This window comes from Micromys minutus (assembly GCF_963924665.1).
Source record: "Micromys minutus genome assembly, chromosome: 19".
In the NCBI taxonomy this organism is placed as follows: domain Eukaryota; kingdom Metazoa; phylum Chordata; class Mammalia; order Rodentia; family Muridae; genus Micromys; species Micromys minutus.
In genome coordinates this window covers 34,048,430-34,064,055 of record NC_137954.1, presented here as the reverse complement: position 1 = coordinate 34,064,055, position 15,626 = coordinate 34,048,430, and the positions used below count along the sequence as shown (strand labels likewise).

At 45.5% G+C, this 15,626-nt stretch overlaps 1 protein-coding gene and 1 pseudogene across 2 annotated transcripts in view; both read right to left on the bottom strand.

Moving 5' to 3' along the window:
• Positions 1-5,291: 5,291 nt before the first annotated feature.
• The window catches only part of FBXO36 (F-box protein 36), a gene marked incomplete at both ends in the record, with an annotated part of 56,528 nt that continues 46,193 nt past the window's right edge, over positions 5,292-15,626 (bottom strand). Inside the window, 2 exons of the mRNA XM_080933249.1 lie at positions 5,292-5,474; positions 11,749-11,921. Coding sequence (XP_080789375.1) covers positions 5,292-5,474; positions 11,749-11,921 — 356 coding nt within the window. The remainder of the gene's footprint in view (positions 5,475-11,748; positions 11,922-15,626) is intronic.
• LOC308432992 (ATP synthase subunit g, mitochondrial-like) lies at positions 12,713-14,163 on the bottom strand (annotated as a pseudogene). The gene is made up of 2 exons: positions 14,062-14,163; positions 12,713-13,029 (listed from the first exon to the last, which is right to left on the bottom strand). The product of its transcript is annotated as an ATP synthase subunit g, mitochondrial-like (transcript).

Genomic DNA, 15,626 nt, shown 5'->3' with positions numbered 1-15,626 from the left:
AAAAGTTTTTTTAAAAAGGAATATAGCTTAGTACGGTTTTAAAGAACAGTTTATATTTTTATGAAAGATTCTGTAGCTAAGAAGTACAATTTCTAGCTCTTGTAAGAAATGAAACTGGCCATCCTTTCTAACTCAGTAATCATGTCATTGAAGATGATGTCAACCACAAACTGAACTCCGCACACATCCTTCCCACGTGGTCTGTGAGTGATATCCTTAGTCTTAGGAGTGTTTCTTAACACACTTCACGATTGAATTAAGGGCTATGATTCAAACACTTGAGTTCAAACTTACCCAAGATTGAAACATCTTTCTTTTAGAGCCTGGTATGGTTGACACATGGCATTCACCCTCAAACTCAGATGTCAGGTAGATCTCTAAATTAAAGGCCAGCCTGGTCTACAGAACAAGTTCAAGAATAGCCAGGTTTCACAAGGAAACCCAGTCTCAAAAACAAAACAACAAGAACAAAAATCCCTTTGGAGTTTCTCTTACCCAGGGAAGTATAAGGTTAAGGTTAAGTTGCTTGTAAAATACGTGGCTAATCCCAAGCAAGAGCCAAGCTGTGAGGGCCAGGAGATGGCCCTGGGGGTAAAGACACTCTTGCTATTGAAGTAGACCTGATGTTCCCAGCACCCATATTGGGCAGCTTACAACTACCTGTAACTCCAGTTCCAGGAGATCTGCCACCCTCTTCTGGACTAATGGGTGCACAACATCCCCTACACACACACACACACACACACACAATTTTAAAATTTTAAGAGTCTAGCTGTGGGGTCACAGGTGGATTGCCTTGTAGATGACCATGTTCCTCACACTAGAGCAATGGTGCCAAACAGCCCAGCTCTGGTGCCTCTTGCCATATGTGGTATTCATTTGTCTTGTCTTGGCACGATTTTTAAAATAGTTCTCTTTGTAGATTTCATTCACAAAAACATCTTATTCAGGACATCATAAAAATAAATACCCTCCCTCAGCCGAGATCTCTGTTTTTTTAAAACTAAAACATTTTCAGACTACAGAATGCGCCTCCCAGGATCATTTTGAAATTTCTGACTGCCTTACTTGTTTATACATACCTTTAAATGACTTAAATATCTACATGCTGGTTTTGAGGCGTAGTTCAGCAATAAGAGCTCTTGCCTAACATGTACAAGACCCTAGGATCCATCTCTACACCATAAAGCAAGAAACTTGGACTCCCAATTTGCTCATCAAACAAATTTGCCAGCGTCTTGGGCCAGATTTACCTAAAATGAATCCTACCCCCGTTCTCAATTATCTTTGGTAATTAAAGGCAGGAATGCTGGGAACTGGATTTGTAGAATGCTCCCAAGGTCTAATTTGCAGTCAGAATGTGAGCAGAGCTTCCCAGATGTACCGAGTAATTAAATGAACAGTTTCCTTCTGCCTCGTCTCCATGGTCGCCTACCCTTAAGGACTATTGGAAAGGTTGTTCTGTGAAACTGCACAAAAAACACCAATAGCAAGCAAACTGGCTACTTGAAAGGAGTCCCACAGGTCCCACTAATGCACACACTTTGATATTACCTCCAACGACTTGCACATTGCCTGGAAGTTAGAAAGATAATAATTTGTATGCCATACTTCATTTGGCCTACCACAAAGACATGTTTGAGTTTTGTTTTGAGACAGGGCCTCACTCTGTTGACCAGGCTGACCTTGAAATCATACAGACTTGCCTTCCTCTGCCTCCCTGCCTCCTTGTCTCCACCCCTGGCCAAAGACCTGCTTAGTGTCACCATACCTGTAGCACAACTTGATGTTTAAATAAAGGTAATATCAGCCAGACACGGTGGGGCATACTTTTAATTCCAGCGCTTGGGAGGCAGAAGCAGGCAGATCTCTGTGAGTTTGAGGCCAGCCTGCTCCACATAGCAAATCCCAGGTCAGTCAGAGCCCCATGGCGAGGATCCATCTCAAAAATACACAAATAAATAAACAATAGCATATAGGCGTTAAAGCCGAAGCTGTGATGTTTATTTTCATCTTAAATGCACATAATTAGGAGTGTTTAAACAACATGTGTTTTGAAAACTACATTACTTATTTACTTTTATCGTCTACAATATTGGTTAACAGGAGGCAGCGATAAGTATGCTGACTGGTGCTATGGGAGATACTTGTGGGCTGGCTAGGCATCAGAAATCCGAACCTTCCACCCCCTGACCCAGCTGGACTTGCATCAGGTTAGATAGCTCGCATTCTTATTTGTGGACTTAACTATACTTGGGGGTACAGTGGCTTCTACTGAATCGGAGGTCCCTGCAGGGCTGAAGCAAGACCCGCGTACTCCTGTTCAAACAGGAAATGTTCTGAAGATACTCTCAAGGGTTAACAATGTGGCTGTGTCATGTGCTTCGTAGTTTACCATTTTCAAACCTGTGGTTTTTGTTTACCTGCAAGTAAATAAATGTTGTCCTCTTTAAAAGTGGTCAGTGATTTATTTTTATTTTTATTTATTTATTTATTTATTTTACAAAACTCTCTCTTTTTTTAAATCTCTCTCTTTCTCTCTAACTAATGGGAGTGCTGAGATTATAGGTAGGTACCAATTATTTCATACAGAACTACTACTATATACAACTACTCTCACTGAATACAGATCTACTGGTGAAATATATTCCTCAATATATTTAGGAAGAAAACATTTCAATCAGTTTTAAATAATTTGTTTCAGTCGCGTTCCTTCCACTTCTGCGCTGCTTGTGAGACAGAGACTCATTGTGTAACTCTAGAATGGTCTTGAACTCCAGATCCTCCTGCCTCTGCCTCCCAAGCTCTGAGCAGTACCACCGTGGCTGGCCTACTGCTTTAACTTCATACCACATTCTGGACAGTACAATCTTCAGAGCCCTCAGTGATCTGGCCTTCTGTGGACATGGGGCAGGCTGATACAAAAATTCTCTGCAGGCCACATGGCAATGACACAATCCTTTAATCCTAGCATAAGAGAGACATAGGCAGGAGGATCTTTGTGAGTTCAAGGCCAGCCTGGTCTACAGAGTGAGTTCCAGGATAGCCAGAGCTACACAGAGAAACTATGTCTTGACAAAAAAGGAATATCCCTTGCAAGCCTAGGCAGGCTTTTATTACAGCAGCCACCAAAGCAACAGTGACACAAAGCTGAGGGACATTTCCTTGCAATCTGTTCAAATGGAAGCTATAGCCAACAATATACAACACGGAAAGACTTTTTAAATGATAATGAGGGTTGGGCGAGATGGCCCAGCCGTTGAGAGTGCTGGCTGCTCTAGAGAATCTGGGTGCAGTTCACAGGACCCAGATGGTGGCTCACAATGTTACACCTCGTCCTTTGTCGCGCCATTGTGGGGTCTGGGATCCAGGAGCGGTGAAGGAGGCAGAGTCACAAGGGCAGCTGACGGGACTCCAGAGACCACCATGAAGGTGCAGATCTACTGTACTGCAAAGCAGCAAGCATTTCTACACAGCCTTTGGACCAGTGGGGAATCCCCTCCAGCTCTGAAGTAGGCAACCATTCCACTGGCCCTGTAGGGAGCTGCCAGACTGCCAGCATCCGAGGGGACTTCTGGGCCCATTCTGAGGTCCCACTGGTTTGCTAGAACCCTCTATTTTGTATCACGCTCAAAGAAGTCTTTTATAAGCAGAGTCGCGGAAGCAGAGTTTATGAGCATTAAGCCCACAAGCATCTGAGCCAAGTTACAGTTCCATTTTTTACCATCAGAACTCGGTTATTAGGGACTTTCCCCCAGTGCTCCATCATTGTCGGCTGAGACGAACCTGGGTGGTTTTGCACAACCAATCAAATCCATCTGTTCTGTTAGGAGGAGCAAGCAGTACATTTTGAGAACTATTTTTGCTTAGAGAGGGAGTGAGTTGGTCAGCTTAGGTAAAATGGAATCTGAGGTCAAAAATAACAGTACTCAAGACAAGTTCCTTTTACCTGCTCCCACCAACAAATGACAGCCTGTAAGTCCAGTTCCAGATGATCAGACAGCTTCTCCTATCCTCTGTAGATCTCAGGCGAACTGGGTAACAACCAGAGTCATCTCTCCAGCCTCCCACCTCTATTTCGTTTTTCTTTTATTTTATTAGTTTTTGTTTTGTTTTTTGACAGGATTGTTCTGTGTACCTCTGGCTGTCCTGGACCTCACTCTGTAGACCAGGCTGACCTGGAACTCAGGGATCTGCCTGCCTCTGCCTCCCGAGTGCTGGGATTAAGGCTGTGCACCACTGCCACCTGACCCCCTGCCTCTTTTTAAAAACAAGGTCTCCTGTACCTCTGCCTGGTCTCCAACTTGCTATGTGGCAGAAACGTGGGCCATACTAACTAACTACATGTCAACTGTCTATACTGGTTACCCACAGCCTCTGCTCTTACAAAACCCCGCTGCAAGGTGCTGTCTGGCTGTGTTCCCTTCAGAAGCGGTGTTCCTCCTCTAAGAACTGACAGCGGTAGCCTACCCTGAGTAAGGGTTGCCCACAGACTGTCTGGGCTCACCTAGCCATATTCCAGTGCCAGGTGAGGGAGTGTTTATGTGATACATGACACCCTGGGCCCTCAGGGACAGTGACTGAATACAAACTGCTGGATGAAGTGAGGGGGTATCTTTGCTCTCCAGGGGTGCCTCTTGTGGCACCTGCAGCTCCAATGTTGGGTAGAGCTTCCCAGCCACCCACTCCACAGAGGGATGCAGGTAACGCACGGGGGTGTGGGGAGGTCAAAAGCCGAGTCACCATTTTGAACACCTAGATAGAATAGATATTTAACAAAACCCAGCAATGTGTTGTGGGGGATATGACTCAGTGGAGAGTGTGCTTCCTTGGCAGGCAGGTCACCTTATGAACTGGGCATGGTGTTGAATAAATAAATAGCTGTGATTCCAGCAGTGGAGAGGTGGAGGCAAGAGTCAGAGGTTCAAAGTCATCCTCAGAGTCCAGCTTGGGATCCTTGTGTGATTACAAAACAAAACACAAGCCTGCTGATAACTCTTTATTGTTAGTTCATACACAACAGGTGCCTCTTCCCTCAGGGGCAACGGGATCAGGAAGGTGGTGGTCTGAGAGGCTTCCTGTCTCGAAGCCCCTTAGTACATGGGCCATGGGTTGATCTGAGCAGGACAGGGGAGGTTGCTCAAACAAGGCACTAGGTGGGTTTGCATGCATGTGCAAAATCTGATTTCCAAGTGATGCCTGGAGTCAGCAAAACCTGTGGTTAAGAGAGAGGGAGATTTGGACCCGAGGAGACGCAGCACCATGGTCCCACTGGTGGGAATGGCTGTCCCCTAAGTGTGCCTCTCCATCTCCTGTCTTTGCTTCTTCTTGCGGATCTGCCTCTGGAGCTGGATCTTGTTGGTGAAGAACATCTGTCTCCAGCCCACATCACTCGCCAGGGCCCGCATGTCAGGGGTGACGGTGTCACAGGTGGACTGGACTATCTGCTCCCACAGCGAGTCACTCTTGCACAACTGCAAGTGGGAAGAGTCAGAGGTGGATTAAGACACACACTGTCACCTAGCTCACACGGTCACTATCACACAAACACCTGCTGCTGGGGAGCCACCAAGGTTTGGCCTCCGGAAACTGTTCCTGTCAGAAAGAGGCAAATATCTACAGACACCCGGGGGGACAGAGGAGCAAAGCAAGTCCTGCACTCAGTTAAGGTGTGAAACCTGGGGCTAAAGGGATGGCTCGGCAGTTACGAGAGCCAGCTGCTCTTCCAGAGGACATGGGTTCAATTCCCAGCACCCACAGACAATCTGTAACTCCAGTTTCAGGGAAACCAACACCCTCACACAGACCTACATGCAGGCAAAAACCAGTGCACATAAAATTAAAAGTGTGGGGTCTGGAGAAATGGCTCAGTGGCTAAGAGCACCGGCTGCTCTTTCAGAGGTCCTGAATTCAAATCCCAGCAACCACATGGTGGCTCACAACCATCTGTAATGGGATCCGATGGCCCCTTCTGGTGTGTCTGAAGACAACCACAAGTGTACTCACAGACACAAAATAAATAAAATAAGGAATCTTTAAAAAGGGTCTCACTATGTAGCCCTAGCAAGCCTAGAACTTGCTGTTGGACCAAGCTGGCCTTGAACTCACAGAAATCTGCCTGCCTCTGCTCCTAAGTGCTGGGATAAATGCCATGTACCATCTTCCTCGCTGTGTACCCCAGGCCGGTCTGCAGCCCTCAGCAGTTCTAAGTCAGCCTCCAGAGCACAGGCAGAGCTGCAGAGAGCACAGAACTCACCCTCGGCTCCCACACACTTTCCTGCTCTGCATACCACTCATCATCTAATCCCACTCTCAAAGATTTATTTGTTTATTTATGAATGCAAGTACAAAGCTGGGAACTGAACTCAGGACCGCTGGAAGGGCAGTCAGTGCTCTCAACTCAGGTTGCAAGTGTAACCATGAACAGCAAAGGCAAAGTCTTAGGGTAATGTCTTTTTGGAAAAAAATAAGCTAGGTGGTGGTGACTCACACCTTTAAAGCCAGCACTCCGCATGCATAAGTAGAACTCTTGAGTTCAAAGCCAGCCTGGCCTACAGAGAAAGTTCCAGGACAGCCAAGGCTACAAACAGAAACTGTGTCTAAAAACAAAAACAAAGAAACTAATTTAGATTTATTTTATGTGCATATTGCTTTGCCCACACTTGTATAAGTGTACACCACATGCATGCCTGGTGCTGTTGGAGGGCAGAAGGCATTGGCTCCTCTAGAACTGAAGTTATTGATGCTTGTAAACCACCATGTGGGGGCTAGAAACTGAGCCTGGGTTCTCTGCAAGATGCAACTGCTGTAGCATCTCTCCAGCTCCCAAGATGTATCTTAGTAGAAAAACAAACAAACAAAAAGCCAGATGTGGTATTACATGGCATTAATTCTAGCACTCAGGAGGCAGAGGCAGGAGGATCTCTCTGAGTTTGAGGCCTTCCATGTCTCAAAACAAACACCTGTACCCTTTTCTTTGAAAGCTAAACTCCGACATAGATGACTATCCTGTTGCTGACATGATACATCAAGAATATCTTGCTTTGTGTAACTGAGATTATGAGCGAAAATAACAAACTACAGTTCCCACGAGAGTAACTTCAGCAAGAGTCATCATACCTTAGACTAAAAACACTTCTTTTTATATACAAGATCTTCCCTGTTGAACATCCCAAACTTTGGGTCTCAATTGCCGGGAGGCACGAGCTAATCGCCCCCTGGTGGTAGTGCACGAAGTTGACATACAGGAATCCTAAAAGGGACTGAAGGAGCTCAAGCTAAAGCCTGCCCTTTTCTAGGAACTGGAAAACTGGGCTCAGAATAGATGAGGAAGAGTGTTTGCCAGCTGCCCAAGACTCACAGTGGGGAGGAGCTAGAACAAACCCCAGTTCTCTGGCTGTGTGCGTGTTTAAATGTACCCCCATTTCTGTGCAAGTATCTCACTGTCCCATGAGACGTTTTCCTACTGGAGCTCAGGATGCCAGGGGCTGAACCCAGAACCTCTTAATACAATGTCACTGTCTTCAGACACACCAGAAGGGGGCACCGAATCCCATTACAGATGGTTGTGAGCCACCATGTGGTTGCTGGGAATTGAACTCGGGACCTCTGGAAGAGCAGTCAGTGCTCTTAACCACTGAGCCATCTCTCCAGCCCAGCTAATCCCATTCTCAACATCCCTCTACTCAGGTTGCACGTGTAACCATGAACAGCAAAGGCAAAGTCTTAGGGAAATGTCTTTTTGGAAAAAAATTAAGCTAGGTGATGGTGACTCACACCTTTAAAGCCAGCACTCGGGATGCAGAAGCAGGCAGATCTCTGAGTTCAAAGCCAGCTTGGTCTACAGAGCAAGTTCCAGGACAGCCAGGGCTACACAGAGATGGCTCAGCAGTTAAGAGCACTGACTGCCCCTCCAAAGGTCCTGAGTTCAATTCCCAGCAACCACATGGTAGCTCACAACCACCTGTAATAGGATCTTCTGCCCTCTTCTGGTGGGTCTGAAGACAGCTGCAGTGTACTCATATAAATGTAATAAATCTTAAAAAGAAGAAAAGTACAGCTATGGAGCTTGCTGTAATTAAAGGGATAAGCCAGCAATGCCTGAAGGTGTGTGCTGCTTGGGTAGGGCTCCTTGGAGGTCAGAAGAGGTGTTGGATCTCCTGCAGCTGGAGTGACAAGTTACAGTGAGCCACCTGACATGGGTGCTGGGAACCAGACTCTAGTCTTCTAGAGGAGCAGCAAGCCCTCTTCATAACTGAGCAGTCTCCATTGCCTTGAAGATGGCCTACACTACACTTTCAAGGCAGACTTACAACCTGAAGTGAAAGGAGACTCCGGTTTGACAGTGACATGCTAGGAGTGTATGAGCCACATGGGGGTCTCACTATGCAGCTCTGACTATGCAGTGTAGACTAGTCTGACCTCCAGCTCATAGGATCCTCCTGCCTCAGCCTCTCAAAGGATGGCATGACAGGTGTGAGCCACCATACCTGGTATCAGTGTGCACAGTTTAGTATGTATGAAGTCCTGCGTTCAACACCTAGTAAACACGCACACACACACACACACACACACATGTGCACGCACAAGCCTCTTAAGAAGAGAGCAATACTTAAAATCTGAGGGGCTGGCAAAATAGCTCAGCAGGTCAGGGTATTTACTGCCAGACCTGACAATTTAAAGTGATTCTCCAGAACACAAGTGTGTGTAAACACACACAAATAAAAATAAATAAATAAGTGCTTTTTTTATTAAAAATTTTTTAATTAAAATTTACACATGATCACACACCTCTTTAATCCTGGCACTTGGAAGAAAGATAAGGAGCTTTCTGTGATTTTGAGGTTAGCCTGTCTATATAGCAAGTACCAGGCCAGCCACACTTAGAAAGATGAAGTCTTTACAAAGTTACGGCTCTGGTGGTGAACTGCTTGTCCAGTTTGCATTAGGCCCCAGCACTGCATAAACTGGTTATGGCGGCACACGCCTGAAATCGCAGGACTTTTGAGGATGAGGAATTCAAGGTTCTCCATGGTTACATAATGCGTTTTTAAAAGGGCTGAGGGCGAAGTGGGTACAGAAAGGCACTTGCCCTGTAAGCGTGACAATCCCAATTCAATGCCCAGAACCCACGTGGAGACGGAAGGAGAGAACCGGTTCTGACCGGTGCATTCGGGTCACTTCAGCATCTTGTTTAAAGTGTGACTACTTAGGCTGAACGTGGCGGCGCAAACTTTTAATCCTTGCACTTGGAAGGCAAAGGAGGGGGATCCAAGCCAGCCACAGCTGCATAATAAAACCTTATCTCGAAATAAATGAACTAATTAATTAATATAAAAACAAGTCGGGTGTTGTGGTGTATGTCTTTAATCCCAGAACTCTGGAGACAGAGTCAGGGGGATTTCTGTGAGTCCAAGGACAGCCTGGTCTACAGAGTTTCAGAAAAACCAGGAATACGCAGAGAAACCCTATCTCAAAAGATAAACTAATAATAACGACAACGATAATAATACATCTTAAAATATGTACAAACGAACAACAATTACTCGTAGTATTTATTTCTGGCCCTGCACTTGTGGAAAATAAAAAGTCCAAAAGCTGTCAGCCTGATGTGACGACACATCTGCGAGCCCGGCACCTAGTAAGACGATCATGCCTCAGTGACACAGTGATTCATAGTAGGACCTGGTCTCAAAAACTAAACAGAACCAAATGAGGAATGAATTCTGCAGACTACGATATTACTGGAAATGAATTCTAACCACGAAGACACTTTTGCTGTATTATTGTAGGGGAGAAATGTTAACCCTTTGGGTAACAGTGCAATTTGAACCACCTGGGGAAACCTGTTCTTTTTGGGAGCAAGTCAAGATTCATCAGCTGCCAGCAACATTCTCCAACTCTGACTGACTGGAGCCAAGATGGGGGCGCAGTGACACATTCTAGTGGGCTTGCCCATGGGGTGCAAAGGCTTTAGAACTGCAGGAACGGGTGAGGGGGTGAGAAACCAGGGCCCTGTCCTGAAAGGTAGAATCTGGTGGTGTTTTCAGCTGTTATCTGGGCACATGTGGCAAAGGATTGAGGCCTCCAAGAGCCTGGGTTTCTCTCATCAGCTTGGGGTAGAAAGACAGGAACAGAGCCCATCAAACCGGCCTGTGTTGGAAAGGAATATGGGCCAGTACTCCTTAACACCTTATTTTAAAAAGATTTATTTTATTGTGATTTTTTTGGGGTGGGGGATTTCTCCTAGAGTTACAAGTGATTGTAAGCTTCCTGATATGGGTAATGGGAAGAGAACTCAGGTCTACTGTAAGTAGAGTATACTATGTAGCCCTAGCTAGCCTAGAACTTACTATATAGACCAAAATTGTCTCAAGCTCACCTGCCTCTGCCTCCTGAAAGCTGGGAGCTACCAGCTAGCCCTACATACTCTTAACTCCTGAGACACCCTCAGCTCATCCTTGAAGGGCTACCATGCCATCTCCGCCTCTGTTCCTCGGTGTGAAAGGTCCTTTGACTTCGAATGCCCACTACTTTGCCCTCAAAACCCACACAGAGTAGCCCACTTCTAAGAAGCAAGGCACTGGACACCACTTGGCACACAGCCTTTGTACCTGATACAGTGTTTCTTGTCAAACCCATCACATTATACTGTGGTCCCCTAAATATGTTTAGCTCTCTGATATCTGATGGTTAAGTTCCTTGAGGGCAGGAATAATGCCATCTTGCTTGCTTGTGTGCCCAGGACAGTGGCTGTCACAGAGACAGGACTCAACAAATGGCTGTGAAGAGTAAACACGAGTAGACTAGGAGTAGTGGTTCACATCTATAATCCCAGAATTCAGGAGGCTGAGGCAGGAGGATTGCCATGAGTTCAGGACCAGCCTAGACTACAAGGAGAGACACTGTCAAATAGTCTCAAAGGAGAATATAAACTCACCATAGTGGAATAGACCTATAATCCAATGCTTAGGAGGTAGAAACAGAAGGATTCAAAAATTAAGGCTGGGGCTGGAGTGATGGCTCAGTGGTTAAGAGCACTGGCTGCTCTTCCAGAGGTCCTGAGTTCAATTCCCAGCAACCACATGGTGGCTCACAACCATCTGTAATGGGATCTGATGTCCTCTTTTGTGTGTCTGAAGACAGCTACAGTGTACTGGTATACATAAAATAAATAAATCTGTTTTTAAAAAATTAAGGCTAAGCAGAGACAGTAGATCTCTGAGACCACCCAGGTCTATCAGGTGAGTTCCAGAGCAGCCAGAAATACACAGAGAAACCCTGTCTTAAAAAAAAAAAAAAAAAAAAAAAAAAAAAAAAAAAAAAAAGAGGTTGTTTAAGGCTAGCATGTATTTTATAAATCCCTATCTTGATACATGCACACACACACACACACACTTTAAAAAAAAAAAAAAAAAAAAAAAGCAGGATCTGGAGAGACGGCTCAGCAGTTAAGAACCTCTTGCAGTGCAGAGGACCTGGATTTGGTTTCTAGCACCCTCAACGGCTCACAGCTGCCTGTAATTTTAGTTCCAGAGAGTCAGACGCCCTCTTCTGGCCTCCATGGGTACTACATGCACATAGTGCATATGCACACAGGTAAGCCAAACACCCACACGCATCAAATAAACAAACAAGAAAATAAATAGGTAAAGCTAAATGAATAAGGAAGAGGAGAAATTTGGATCTCAGGGGTTAGCTCGGCAGCAGGGCTCTTGGCGCAGTCGACGCAGTAGCAGAGACTGTTACCTTCTCAAACCTGGTTGATGTCTGAGACAGCCTGGCGATATCTTCTAGGTCCAGGTAGCAGATGATCTTCAGTAGCAGTTTGTCAGAGAGCCGCTCCAGGTAGTCAAATTTACCTTCACACAGGTTGAAGACATAGTCTAATATTTTTGCACCAAATACTACGGCGACTTGAACTGCAAGCATAACCACAAACCAACAGGTTCAGTCCCATGAAAACATCATCAGGAAGAAACAAGCTTTAGGAGATAACATAGATGCAGCCTTTCCTGCTCTCACCAGGATGCTTGTGGCTCTAGGGAGAAGATTGTTGGAGCTGTTTGTTATCCCTTTGACAGGGTTGCCTCTCTGTCCTGGCTGAAAGGTAGGTTGGTCGTGAGTACGTGAGAGCAATGGAAATGTGGTCTAATTATTGGCTAGCAATGCCCCACACCCCCAGTGGTTAGACCAACAATGTCTCAAGGTTGGCATGACTGGTGATGCTAATTCAGACTAATAGCTAGTAAAGAAGCAGCCAGAGACAGACTGAGGAGGGTGTCGCCCACCCAGCGGTGGGCAGAGCATGATCTCCCTCGATGTGTGAAGGTGGGGGGGGGGGATTATGCATAAAATGTGAAGATCCTTCAAGGGCTTCATCTTTTTTTAAAGATTTATTTATTATATAAGTACACTGTAACTGTCTTCAGACACAACAGAGAGCATCAGATCCCATTACTGATGGTTATGAGCGACCATGTGGTTGCTAGGAATTGAACTCAGGACCTCTTGAAGAGCAGCCAGTGCTCTTAACCACTGAGCCATCTCTCCCGCCCCAAGGGCTTCATCTTAAAACTGGACTTAAAAGGAAAAGAGGATGGCTAGATACATTTTTCCCCCACAGCTAGGACTTTATTCAGATTGTAGCCTCATTACACATGGTCCACGAACATTCAAATAAGAACTTAAATCAGAAGCTAAAGATTGGTCTTCAAACATCATAGCCAACAATGCTACGTTTGCCTATGATCTCTCCGATATAAAACCACATTCACACCTCAGTGACCACCAAACCATTCAGCACAGTTTCCTTAACTGTAAGGTGTCTGAAGCTACCAGTTTTAGCACTGTGAATTATTTTTCTCATACTCTGAATAGCTGTAGGGATTTTATACCAGGGGTTGGGGGAACCAATTCACCCTTGGTGTAGTGCCAAAATGTAGCCAATCGAGGCTTCAAATAAGTCATGTCAGCGGCCGCCATCGACGGTGCCTTCTCCTCAAAGTTACAGATGAATTTGGCCCTGGTCTAAGGTGGAAGGTACGTCTCCCCTAACCTGGCTGGATACTTTTAATCCCAGCACTCAGGAGACAGAGGTGGGTGAGTCTCGATGAATTCAAAGCCAGCCTGGTCTACACAAGTGTGTTCCAGGCAAAGCACGGATACACAGTGAGAAAAAGAAGGGAAAGGGATACACAAAAGGAAAAGAAAGGATCTGTGAAATGGCTTGATGGTTTAGGTTGCTGTGGTGGTTTGAATGTGCTTGGTCTACAGAAAATGGTGCTCTTAGGAGGTGTGGCCTTGCTGGAGGAAGTGTGTCACTGTGGGCGTGAGTTTTTGGAGATCTCCTCCTATGCTCAGCTTCCATTGTGGAAGGGAGCTTCCTCTTAGCAGTCCAGGAATACGAGTCTCTCCTGGTTGCCTTTGAATCAAGATTCAGAACTCTCAGCTCATTCTCCAACACCATGTCTACCTGCAAGCTGCCATGCCTCTTCCTGCTGTGATGATAATGGACTGAACCTCCAAAACTGTAAGCCCAGTTAAATGTTCACCTTTATAAGAGTTGCCTTGGTCATGGTGTCTCTTCACAACAATGAAAACCCTAACTGAGACAGTTATCACACCTGACCACCTGAGTTTGATAATCAGAATCCATATAGTGTGGAAACAGAGAACTAACTTCTCTGAGTTATCCTCTCAGGTAACTCAGATATCACCATATGTGCTGTGGCATATACATACACACACACACACACACACACTCACATATATACGTACTCACCCAAGTGGTTTAAGCAACAAGATTGAAAACATTGAGGACAAGAAATAATAAGGGCTTGCAACTGTGTAGAAGCTAGAGCCAGTGTCAGCAGACCAAACCCTCCTCCTTGAGAAATCTACACAAGACACTGCTGCCATTCACTGTTAATGGATTCAAATCTGGCTATGGCCACTGTCAAAGGCTGAGAGACGAGAAGCTTGGGCAAGTAAAACAAGCCTTATTGCAAGCCTGTCAGACCAACAGGTAGAGACCCTGTCACCAAGTTCTTCTGCCCTTGCCAAGCCGTGATAAACGTTCAAAGCCATCTTTTCCCCAAGTCCATCTTCACACGGTGAGACGAAGCATGGGTCTTGGTGAAGCTTGTCCCCACATTTCCACATCGGCTGTATGTTGAGAAAATGACAAGAACACCTCGAGATGGAGAACTCAGCATTAAAAGGAACAAAGGGCTGGGTGTACGTGGCTCACACCTGCAACTCCAGAACTAAAAGAGGCAGAAGCCAGAGGAACGTAAGTTCTAGGCCAACCTGGGTGCTACATAGGAAATTCCAAGTCAGTGTCAGCCACACAGCTTGACCATCTCAAAGAGAAAAAAAATAAAAGACCCCAGCATGTTGCCACAGATCTGTAATTCTAGTACCTGGGACAGGAAGGTGTTTGGTGGTTTAAGTGAAAATGATCTCCACAGGATCATGTATTTGAGTGTTTAATCACCAGTTAATGGAACTTTGAGGTTTCCAAGCCCAGGCCCAGCTCTCCCTGTCTCTGCTTTCAGCTTATGGATGAAATGTAAGGCCTCAGCACTGCACTCCGGTGTTATGCCTGCCTGCTGCTGGAGGCATGAACTCACTCTTAAAATTGCAATCAAGTGCCTAGTAAAATGTCTTCTTCTCTAAGCTGCCTTCACTGCAATTGAGAATAACCAAGCCAAGATGGAAGTAGATTGATCAAGAGCTCAAAGCTTTTCCCTGCTAATGTTTGAGACCAGCCTGGGCTACAAACAACCCTATCTCAAAAGAAAGAAAGTTACTCAAGAAGATTAACTCAGAGCAAATTATTGCCAGGATATATGAAGAGTCTGTAAATTGTCCTGAAGCTGTTTGTATTTTAATGTTGATTCCACTTCTCCAAGAAGGGCTGCCTAGTTTTATGACTCCAACTGAACCTTCCCATTTTAATTAGTCAAATAAAGGAAAGCCAGTGACTGGGTGGGACGAGGGAGGTGGGGAGGGCTGAGAGGTCTGAGGTCTTCGGAGGATAAAGAGAGGTCGTGGCAAGATGGAGGTCCCCAAGGACCAGCTAGACCCAGGTGATATTAATTGGCGTTAAATAATTATGAACATTAAGGATTTTATGGGTCTAGTATCTCATATAGAAGGGTAGTTTGTATCTTTGTCTATTTGATGCAATCTTGTTGTGTAGAGGGTTTGTGGATTGAAAGTTGAACATATAGTATGAAAAGCTATCGGGGTGTAGAGTTATGTTTGTGGGATTTTGAGGGTAGAGAAACACCCTGGGACAGAGGAGGAGAACAGGCAGTTTTCTACCACCAGGAGGGGAGTTGTGCGGACAAGTTGGGCTGGTGGCAGCTCGAAAGGGTGCCAGAGGTGCGCGAGGCTCTATATCAGAATCAGGCCTGAGGAGTAAGACCTCTGGGCCGGTAAAGACATAAACTTTTAAAATAATTTTTAATATTTACTGCAACAAGAGTCCTTCCCGCTGCATGTAACACAAGCATCCCTACATCATGGAATATGAAAATGGCCCATCCATTCCCCACTCACTACCCATTACCCCAGCAACATCCCTGTTATATCTCACATCCCACATTTGTCCTGTGAAA